General features: G+C 32.3%; 1 protein-coding gene across 5 annotated transcripts in view; it reads left to right on the top strand.

Annotated features, from left to right (window-relative positions):
- The window catches only part of LOC106464033 (receptor-type tyrosine-protein phosphatase T-like), a 33,132-nt gene that overhangs the window by 6,543 nt on the left and 14,477 nt on the right, over window positions 1–12,112 (top strand). For 2 of the 5 annotated variants that reach the window (XM_022391693.1, XM_022391688.1), the window contains exons 3-10: window positions 962–1,054; window positions 2,922–3,088; window positions 5,996–6,083; window positions 7,524–7,600; window positions 7,926–7,962; window positions 8,768–8,865; window positions 9,652–9,768; window positions 11,302–11,450. In XM_022391693.1, the coding sequence (XP_022247401.1) occupies window positions 970–1,054; window positions 2,922–3,088; window positions 5,996–6,083; window positions 7,524–7,600; window positions 7,926–7,962; window positions 8,768–8,865; window positions 9,652–9,768; window positions 11,302–11,450 (818 nt within the window). In that variant the 5' untranslated portion in view covers window positions 962–969. The remainder of the gene's footprint in view (window positions 1–961; window positions 1,055–2,921; window positions 3,089–5,995; window positions 6,084–7,523; window positions 7,601–7,925; window positions 7,963–8,767; window positions 8,866–9,651; window positions 9,769–11,301; window positions 11,451–12,112) is intronic. The other 3 variants (XM_022391689.1, XM_022391690.1, XM_022391692.1) reach the window with 3 other exon arrangements.

The raw sequence follows: 12,112 nt of genomic DNA on the forward strand, positions 1-12,112 counted from the left end.
GTATAGGACGCAAGCAGATTTTGACATCAAATTTTGGGGTAAAAAAGTGCGTCTTATACACCGAAAAATACGGTAATCTTAAAGCAAACCGAGGAACAATCTGTTTTGAAGGAATTTCGATTTTATAATTTAAGCTCTTCAGTTCAAAAACTTTATGTATTTTCATGTTGCAGTAATCTGTATAAGCTTACCGAAATAAATGTAAGATATAAATTCAGTTCAATGAAAGATTTTAGCGTTTTTATATTAAATTAAAAACTGTTTTGTTGAAACACATTTTCTGATTGAGAACATTTTGTTAAAAATAAGCAAAATGTATTTTTGTTTTTGACACTGATAATTCAATTTAACTTTACCGCACTTTCTAGTTTTTGTTTAAAATTCATAAGTTTTATTTGAAGTAACTACTCTTAAAATATAAATTGATGATGATATTATAGTTTTACAATGTTATCAACCAGAATTTAAACCTTTGAAACAGGCCTATATTTCACTAGGCCTAGCTAGACGGGACAAAAGCTTGTGAACCATAAATTGTGCCGCCCAGTGGCACAGCGGTATGTCTGCGAATTTACAACACTAGAATCCGGGTTTCGATACCCGTGGTGGGCAGAGCACAGATAGCCCATTGTGTAGCTTTGTGCTTAATTACAAACAAACCATAAATTGTTTTTTAAAGGGTGTGTGTATAGTGTAATTGAATGTTTTGTGAAAACTAAGAAATTATTTGTAAATATTTGATTATATAAAAGAAGAGAAGAAAGTAGTAATGGAACAAGAACTGTAAGAAATTCCGCACAACTGGGGATTGAATATCGACTTAATTATATTTGTTTGAACTTTTCCTGGCTTTGCATTGTATCTATATATTTCACTCTATTTCTAAAAGTTTCTGTAATTATTTGATACATACATAAAATACGCATATCGCTTTAAATGAAATAAATTTTCTATTTCTAAGTCTCATTGATGTCTAACTTGAAGAAACAACCAACAGGTAACATGGAGAAAGAACCAAGCGATAATCTGGAAATATTAAATGCTGAGATCCCAGGTAAGTAAAATTTGGGTGTTTAAACTAAAGTTTTTCCATTTGCTTAACGAAAAAAGTGACAAGTTTCTGTTGTCTTCCAAAAATAAAAGCTTTGAAATAAATAGATAATGAGTTAAAAAAGCAGACGAGATGCTTGGCAGTACTATCAATTTGTAAACTTAAAATAAAAATATTAACAATAATGTCGACATGTTTACAAATATGCAGAAGATTATAATTACAGCCATATCACAGAATAAATGTCTTAAATTTGAGGTTAATTTATAAAAGGAAAAACAATGCATCTATAAGTATTATATACAGCATTGGAAATATTTATATAAAAAGTGAATAAAATGGGTATAAAACTATTATGGGATTGTTCCCCCTCTACTACATGAAAATGAACTATACAAGAGTACAGTCACATGTTGATAGCTTACACTGTGATTGACTGTCATTCAACAAATCAGACAGTGCCATACCATATTAATGCTTATAAAAGTAAGGCAGTTATATTATTCCCAGCAGTGCGTGCGGGTAGTGAAAGTGGGTTTTTCTCGGGGTACTCCCGTTTTCCTCCCACAACAAAATTCTGGGTATTAGGATTTTCTGATCCACACCCAAAATTGTGTTTTTTAAAAGTGAAATTGTTGTAACTTCCCAAACCAACGAAGACAAATAACCGTACCATTACTTTGATCCAAGCCATTCAAGTCCTCCTAACCATCTAGTGCATGAGCGGGGTGAAGAGATAATTGTTTCTGAACACCCCCATTGCGTTTGGCCCTGGGTCGAAATTAATTATTTAAATTTGATTTGACTCAAGATTGAAAGTTTTAAATCGAAACACCTGCCATGGTAAACACAAACATTCCCAGCAGTAGCTTGATAATTGTACTCATGGTTCCCAGGAAGACTTGCCTTATGTAAAAAAAAAAAGTATAAATATAAGTTTTAGTTGATAAAGGTTACTCCACGCGACAGGTTGAGACAAAATTTCATGTTTCAATAGAAACTGTGTGAAAACCTGAGAAGGGTACGTGAAACTAATACTGTTAATAATAGAAGTAGTCCAGAAATAAAGCTCAAACATTCCAAATGTAATATCAATTAACATGATGCAAGACAGTTCACTTGAGAGTTTGGCAATAACCTTCAAACAATGGGATGTGTAATAATGGAGGAGGATGCTCTTTCCAGGTGAACCTAAATTTGAATTGTTTTGCCACAACCAATGATAGTATGTTTGACAGGAGAAAAAAAAAGAATGATATCACAGTCAACGTACAACATCAACACTAAAACGTGCTGGGGGACAAATACGAGTGTGAATTACATCTCAACCAGTGATGTTGGAAATTTATGCAATACAAATACAATTGTTGTTTAATTGACGTTTGATTTTCTCGGCTTCCATTTAAGCCCCATACAACTTTAATATAATTAACATCCAGACTATGTGCAGATCAATCCATGGTGTGCATTTGTTCCATTAACGGTATTACTTCCAGGTATTGCTTTACCAAACTTGCTGCATACTTGGAATTACTATGTTGCTCAAAGATGAATTCCTGCTCAACAGGTATTTTGACTTCGGGAATAACATGATGGACAAGAATCTGAATGTACCTGCCAGCAATAAGGGTGCCAGGAAGTAATATAGGAAATGTAGAACAATGTTTTATAGTCATAGACTGATAATCTTATGGTAGCATAAAAACAACGTATACTGCTCTGTTTAAACTATATACAAACTATTAGTGGTTTATACCCCTATACATTTTCTTACCGTAATAATGCATTGTATTAATCATAAATTAAATACGTATTTGCAATTATTCACTGCTCTCACTCCCTCTCTCTTTCACATATTTTTTCCTTTTAGGGTTCGAAAAACTAAAACATAGTAAAAAGGGTCCTTTATCAGCACTTGAAATTCATCAATGCGAATCACCACCTGGTGCTGAGAAACAGCATTTAATTAAGTTAGAAGATCTTGAAAAATACGTGAAAACAATGACTGAAAACGAAGGATTTACAGAACAATATAATGTAAGTGTTCCAATTATTCTATGGAAACACAGTTAATAAACATACACGAACACATGTTTCTTTTATAAATCATTTTTCTATGGTTATAACATTTATAAATTAATAACGATATAAATTGAATAAATTAAAAAAATCTATCTGTTAATAGTCATTTAAATGGTGTTTTTTGTTTAATCCTTAAGTGTATTTTATTGTATGAAACATTTTGTGTAATGATTGAAACAATTTTACTGATTAGTTTGAAATTAATATATATTTTTTTTATTGTACAACTGAATCATTATTTTAAGATTTGGTTATTCTGTAGTTGTTTTAAATCGTTTAATTTTTTGTTTATTCCTGGTAAGTGTTTGACACAATTATGATATAAATAGTTTTCTAGAAGCTTATTCATGAAAATAAATGTTTCAGATTTTTTACTGTTTAACACAGTTTGTAAAATGACTTACTATTTTATTTTTTAATGCTGATTTGTGAAACATGCAATCAACCTTTAATGGGTGGATTTAAAAAAAAAATTACAACAGCTACTTTATTTTACGTATACCCTATATGGTGGTCTTCCTTGTGGTTTAAAACCACAGTAGACTCAGAGGCTCCACCCTGCTCCCCAACCCACATGTTGTAATAAGTACCTTACGAAAATGTTCTCTACTTTCGGTCTTATGGAAGCTAGACTTATTTGTGTGTCACACTAATTTCATAAGTCTTTGTTAGATAGTTTCTCTATTAACGAGAAATTCGTGTCGTAACCGAAACTGTTAATAAGACTTTGGGCTTAAATGTTTAAAAAATATGACGTTTTAAAGCTAGTGTGGTTGAGCAGAAGTGCACTTTATACAAAACAAGTAAAACAAAATTATATTATTAAATCGTTGAGTGTTGCAAAGAGCCACCAGGGCTCCAAGATAACCAAAAACCTTTACTATTATTCAGTCGTAAAACTCAAGAAAGATTATCACAAGTAACCTTAGTGTTTTATTTTTTTATGTAGAAACTGTTTGAGTTATTTTTAGGTGACCTGTTTGTACAAATTAAGTATAAACAATTTTACTGATAAAAGTTACGTCTCTTACGTTACTTGCTAGCTACCATTTACTATATTTAGTTTTGAATCTACCTTATCCTGAAACGAATAACGCTACCAAGTAGTAGAGTATAGAGTGAGTAACAATGCGCCTTTTATTCTTTGTAATCTTTATAAACTGGTCTGAGATTAATATAATAAATATTTTTGGCCATTTTAGTTATGTCTTTCACAAGAAAATAACTATAATTGATTACCAGCACGGGGGGGGGGGGGGTAAATACTTATGCAAGGCACTGTACAAAAATGTGGGCTATGCCAATTTATGGTTATTTTAGGGGGGATGAAAATGTTAAACAACCCATAATTTTAGGGGTTTTGGTCAATTGCTTAGCCTTGTTTCGACCAATTTACATGAAATTTGGTACGAAGAAATTTTTACTACAGGCAACACACCTTGACAAAAAAAATGTTGTACTTGTCCATATTTAGTAATTATAGGAGAGTCAAGATGTCACGAAAAGTATAATCTTAGGATTTTTTTGACAATTACTCTGCCGTATTTCGGTCAATTTACATGGGATTTGGTGCAAACTTACTTTTTTTACAGGTCCTAAACAGAGATATAAACCATTTTAGACTTTTTGTCTTTTGCTCAATTTTACAGCGAGGAAAGCACAATTTTTGAGGTTTTCGTGAACTATTCATGTGTATGTCAACCAACTTAGATGAGATTTTGTACAAAGATATCTTTTTTTTTTTGCAAGTCCCAACCACTGATATAGACAGTTTTCGATTTTTGTGTGTTTTCATGATTTTTTCTGGTGTCAAAATTAGCCATGTTGAGATTGTGTGGTGGAGACATGTTGCATTCGCCTGCGAATGTTGGTCTCATTAATTAGCCGGATGCCTTCTTTTTTGGGTTATTTTAATATCACAATGTGTATTTTTAAATGTACAATATTCACGCAATCAGTAAAACAGTTAAGAAGTATGCGGTAATTGCGTGGGCGTGATTTTTTTAATATTTTGTTTGTTAGATTACAGCGCAACTTTTCCACAACTGGCTGCAGATGGTGAATGGCAGTTTTATAAGTTTGAGGCTGAGTGCTCATATCTGTCTTATTCTTTTATTTTATTATATTATTATAATTTCATATACGAGACATAAAGGAGGTTAAACCTGATAGGCAGTGTATCACTACTAACATGCGAGTCCTATTTCATTAGATTCCTCTCTTACTAAGGAGCCTTTTTTTTACCAAGTCCCGGCATAATAGTTTGTACCCTAGTTTCATTTATTTGTCCTTTATGTGCGATGCTTTTATCATTAGTCTTGTTGTGTGAATAGATTATAAGTATATACAAGGAGAGGCTAAAGTTACTATATAGTTGGTATAGTTTGTATTATATTACTGGTACTAAAGAAATGATTACAAAGACAGTTGAAACTAATTTAATTGTTGTTTTTGTTTCAGAATAATAGTTATAAATTAAAGTGTGCTCTAAATGAAACAACCGTGTAGTTTCTTTTATCCCACCCTGCATATATTATTATTTTCACCTTCCGTTTTTACTCCACCCTGCATATATCATTATTTTCACCCTCCATTTTTACTCCACCCTGCATATATCATTATTTTCACCCCCATTTTACTCCACCCTGCACATATCATTATTTACAGCTTCTTCCTTCTGCAGTTGTCCAAACTTCCATGATTACGTGATCCATGTTTTATAGCCGTAAATTACTGACTTTTTCAAAGTGATAAGTTTTATTCTAAATGTTGTTATGAACTACGATTTACACAACAGAAAGCAGTTCTATGTTACACTAACTGAGAATATTTAATGATATTAATATACTCTCGCTGTTTCAGATGTTAAAAACGGGCCAGTTAAAGGATTGGACAGTGGGTATGAAGCCTGAAAATAAGAACAAAAATAGATACAGTACCCTTCTTCCGTGTAAGTGTTGTTTATATTTTGCTTCAAGTTATAACGAGCAGTGAATGACTACACCCTGATCTGCTCCAGTCTATGAGCATGTAAAGTTCATAGTAAGTAAATATTAGATGTCTTGTCAACTCCCGATGTAGGTGGTTGGTGTATCACAGTTGTTTTACGCTAAACCCAGAATCAAAGGTGTGGATATTAGGTGCTTGTATCACTCACGTACTACTTTTGACTATCTACAAAAATAACTTATTTTCAGCATTAATGCAGTTGTTCGAATGTATGTACAGAAATTATACATACTCTCAAAAAATATGTACGTAGTTAATTAGCCTTGTAAATAACATTCCATGGTCTAACAATGTTTTTTCCATATCCCATTATCTAAACAACGTGTACATGGGTCTAATAATGTTTTTATCATTTACCATTATAAAAAAATATGCACATTGTAAAACACCCTTGTTTATAATGTCATATTATTAAAACAATATGTACGGGGTAAAATAACCTTGTTTATTATGTCCCACTAGTAAAACAATATACACATGGTGGAACAACCTTGTTTATAATATCTCATTATTAAAACAATACACAAATGGTGTATTTATTATATCCCGCTACTAAAATAGTATGCGCATGGTGGATCAACCTTGTTCATAGTATCCCTTTTTTAAACAATATACATACGGTAAAACTTGTTTCTAATATCCCTTATTAATGATTTTTACATGGCTATTGTACACTTATCCAAGAAGAAGAATTTTTGTATCTTAAACTAAACACTTCAAAGAATACTATCATGAGAAAAGAACAACGGTTTAAATTTCTCCGTTCCTCGATAGGACGGCAGTAAGTTTACGCACCTACAACGCTCAACACTGGTGTTCGATTCCTCGCAGTGTGGCATCGTTCTAAAGCAAACAAACAAACAATCAAATACATTTCTCAAAATTTACAAACAAGGAACCACATAACATAATCGAGTGATCAGGAAACAGTCCTTACTATTCTAAATGCTATAATATTTCTCAACAGAAACCACAGGTTTAACAATACGTTCATATTCATGTGAATATTATCAATGCATATAAGTGGATGGTAAGTTCTTTAGGGGAAAAGTTTAAACCGTTTGCACGTAGAAGAAGGCAATTTCTCCATACGTCACTGATGTGATATACGTTTCAAATTTTCCCGAACGTTTTCAAACTACAGCAGTTGTTTCTAGTCGATTCTGTGTCAAAAACAACGCTTCGTTAAACAAGTATGAAGTGAACAACTTACCTACTGTACCACGTGTGTGTGTGTGCGCGTGCATAAATATCTCCCGATGTTAACCGTTCGACCATCAACCCTAAATAGTATGAGTAAATTAGTTATAATCTTGTAATACTGCATACTAGTTGTTTTTATCGTGAAACCTTAATTTATTTTCTTATTTTTCCGTTATAGATGACGAAACAAGAGTTGTTTTAAACCCATTAAAAAATGATCCACACTCAGACTACATCAATGCCAACTACATTGACGTAAGTAATAGAACATACAAATATCTTACATCTAGAAATAAAACACAATTCGACAGTTTACAGAGAAGTTGTTTGTTAAATCTCCCTCCCCTTGTTTTAATAGATTCGCTAAACGTATATTAAGTTTTAAGATCATTTCATTTATGAAATGTTCAAAAGTATAAATTTCGTTTCAAAATTCTTTAGATAGGCCTAATTTTTTTATTTCTGCGTGAATCTCGCGCTTTTAAATACAGGTACATCTAAATAAACACCAATTATTTTACACCACTGAAACTAAAGCGATTACATATGATAATAAATTTTAATTTTCTTTTTTTTTTAGGGGTACAATACATCAAAAGCTTACATATGCACTCAGGGTAAGTATTGTTATTGATAGAAAAATGAACCGCGCCATTTATGGTCGTCACGGACTTGTGTTGAGTTTTTTACCCATGAAAAACATCAAACTGACATTAATCTGACAAAAAGAGAAAAACATGATTGGTTAGGAAAGAACTTATTCTATAATCCTGTGGAATTCACCCATGGTTTCCTTATTATGGGATCCCAGTTCCTAAATCCTCGCTGGGTGTAACATCTAGATCTCTCTATTTAGTGTTATTTATATTTTCCCTGGCATTCCTACTATTCTCAAGAATGATTTGGATTTATTATAAACCTGTCCATCTCTTGGATATATCGATTAAGATATTATACTTTAAAATGCAAGAGAAAACAAACTGTCATCTTCGAATTGTTTAACATGTCAAATGAAATGAGAAACTTAGAATCAGATACGAACAATGAATTAATCTTAATCTAAAACAACATTTACTATGAAATTTAGTGTCTGGTATTAAACATTCAGCGATCCTTCCAATCATCTCATAAGATGTTATTTTAAGAGTGATCATTCATCAACGAGTAAGTAGATAAGTACATTTTATCTTAAGTGTACAAAACACAAGTTTCTTTTCAGAAATTTACGTGATTTATATTTTTACGGTTCAAAATGTTATTTGATGTAAGAGTTTGCCTAAATATAATCAAAACTGTTTAAAACTGCCCTTTTTCATCTCGTTCATTGCAGCTTTTGAATTACTAGACATAAATAAATAACATCACTTATATAGTGAATTAATGGGAGGTTTAAAAGTTATATTTAGCTGTGTTCCGAGGTAGGACCTCTGGAAAAAACTGTTGTCGATTTCTGGAGACTTATTTGGCAGGAGGAAATCTGCAAAATCGTCATGACCTGTAACGTCATCGAACACTGCAAAGTAAGTAGTTGTGTTCTTCACGTTGTCGTTCAGACGTTGACTGTATATTTTGTAGCATATTTATCGACTTTTAAACTTAGAGTTTATAAGCAATAGTTACTACAGATAACTGAAAATACTCATAATATTCAAAAACACACAAGATCAGCAGAAAAGTTAGGTATAAAACATAAATCCAAAAACACGAGCGCTTTCCTTCATCAGGGTTGAATAGTAAGATATTTGAACAATACATATTTATAATCGTTAAACTGGAAACGTTAGAGCTTTATGTGATTAAAAAAATAAAACAGAACACTTAGAGACGTATGAGATTGAAACCTATCATATGAATTTAGGACTAACCTGTATTTCCTAAGGTGGCCGAACTTATTATGGTTACGGCCGAAAATAGCGTTAACATCGAGGTATCCATCTGGTGATACAACACCTTCTGATCCATACGTAAGAACTAAGAACAGTATATTTAACTAGCCACACTTATTACCGGGTTGATGTTGTTGGTTATTTTTCCTTTTCATCTAAGTGGGTAGCTTACTCTGATTGGAAGTTAATATTAACTGAACAGCATGTAAGGCGATTGTTGTCCGATAAAGTTACATTTTTAATGACATTTCAGTTTTCTGCATGTTATATCAAATCACATCATAAGACCTAAAACAATTAAAACTGTTGTTCCATATTTTACTACAATCACTATTTTGTACGTATATATTTTATTTAGAAATAAGGATGTTTATATATAAACTGATAAATGTCATACGTTATTATATTTTGAGTTTATAGAAGAAATGTGAAAAATATTGGCCAGATACAACGGACAAATACGGAGACATTTCTGTCACTCTATTGAGCCAAAAGGAATTCGTTGATTACACTATAAGGACCTTTAAAGTACAGAAGGTAAAGATACTCTTATGGATAAACAGTCGAAACTGGAGAAAACAGAAATGTATACTTATTACATGTTACGCTGCATCTGTGTATGACATGTATACACATCATACGTTACGCTACACCTGTGTAAGGCATGCATACCTGCTACACGTTAGTCTTCACCTGTGTGAGGCACGTATACTTACTACACGTTACATTGCACCTATGTGAGGTGTGTATTCACACTACATGTTACGCTGCATCCGTGTGAGGCATGTATACTTGCTACACTTATGAGAGGCATATATAATTACTACACGTTGTGCCGCAGCTATATGAGGCATGTATTCTTACTATACGTTGTGCTGCAGCTATATGAGGCATGTATTCTTACTATACGTTGTGCTGCAGCTATATGAGGCATGTATTCTTACTATACTAATTGCTGCAGCTATATGAGGCATGTATTCTTACTATACGTTGTGCTGTACCTCTGTCAGGTATGTATTCTTACTACACGTTATGCTGTACCTGTGTGTGGCATGTATTCTTACTACATGTTACACTGCATCTGTATGAGGCATATATTCTTACTACACGTTATGCTTTATCTATGTAAGGCATACATACTTACTACACATTGCACTGCACCTGTGTGAGGTATGTATTCTTACTACACGTTACGTTACATTTGTGTAAGGTATGTATACTTACTATACGTTATGCTGCATCTTGTGTGATATGTATACTTATTACACATTACGCTCCATTTGTGGGAGACACGTATAATTACTACGTGCTATGTTGCACTTGTGTGTGGCATGTAGACTTATTACTCGTTATACTGCATCTGTGTGAGGCATGTATTTTTACTAATTATTGCACCGAACCTGTGTGAGCCATGTATACTCACTATACGTTATGCTGCACGTGCAAACACATGATGTGATTTCAAGCTAGGTAACCAATTGTCTTAAATTGACTGCCAAAGGAAACTTTCAGTAAAGCTATGTATTAAAATCAATCAATTATCTTAAGCATGCAAAGTCAAGTGTAAATGAAAGTCTAGTTCAATGACATCTAATGAAAATATAAATTATAATGTAAATACCTAAATGAAGCAAAATCTAAAGTGATCAAATAAGAGTTATTTGTCAATTCGGTTAATTAATGGTGTTTTTAATGCTACCTTAGCATGAGTGAAGAACGGAGACTACATTACACTTGGATGCTGTTTTAGCAAATTCAAATCAATACTAAACTTTAAATCTTCATAATGTGGATAACTTTTCTTCGTTCACACTGTTTTGATGTGTTAAAATCGAGTAACGTGATATATTTTTCATGCTTACGTTAAAGAAAATTTACAGTAACAGTAATATTTTTCATGCTTGTGGGGTAAAATAGATTAAACATTCAGGTCTTTTAATTATGGACAAGCTAAAAAATTTCTGAATTTGATATCATTATTACGCTTTATAAGAAAGAAAGATAAGGAAATCTTTTGTTGTTTGATTAAGAAAAAGAATCATGATGATGAATTTTTTCCCCATCATGAAGTCCAGTGTTGGAAGACAAGTAAGACAGTTCCACTTCACTGCCTGGCCAGATCATGGAGTCCCGAGCTACCCTTTGTCCCTCATCAAAGTACTGAAGTTGGCCAAAAACTACTGCCCTTCTAGTAAGGCAAGCATACTACTGCACTGTAGGTACGCAGGGTTTATGTGAAACAGAAAACTGGTGAAAACGTTTTCACTTCTATCTAAGTTTCAAACGCTAATATTATCAAGATATATCAAATAGAAATACGCCAAAGCAGTGTCTACTCTTAAAGTTGAGAAATGAATAAATAAATGGGATAAATGAAAAGGAAATTCAATAAAAGAGGAAAGCAAGATGAAAAATAATTCAGTAACTTTATTTCTTTTATTGAAATGTAAATGTTTGGAAACCATAGTAATATATTTTTTAAGTTTTCAAAATAATGCTAGTGGCATCTGCTTTATGTATACTGTATATCAGGATAATTGTTCTTTTTATATGGAGAGAAATTATTTTAAATCATGTATATATCTTAAACCTTATCCATTACCTTTTTAGACATTCCACTACGTGTTTATATAATCGACGTATATAATCTACAATATATGTGTATAATTTACGTCTGTGCATGTGTGTGTATGTGTGTATAGTCCATCTATGTATAAAGTTCACAAATGTGTTCATACATACAGTATATAAGCTATCACGTGTATATATATATATATATATATATATATATATATATAGTACTACCTACACTATGTGTAGTATACTACACTATAGTTAGTGTTGTATGTGGTAGCACTATACTAATAACGTAAGTTACGTA

The sequence above is a fragment of the Limulus polyphemus genome, unplaced genomic scaffold, assembly GCF_000517525.1.
Source record: "Limulus polyphemus unplaced genomic scaffold, Limulus_polyphemus-2.1.2 Scaffold1545, whole genome shotgun sequence".
NCBI lineage: Eukaryota > Metazoa > Arthropoda > Merostomata > Xiphosura > Limulidae > Limulus > Limulus polyphemus.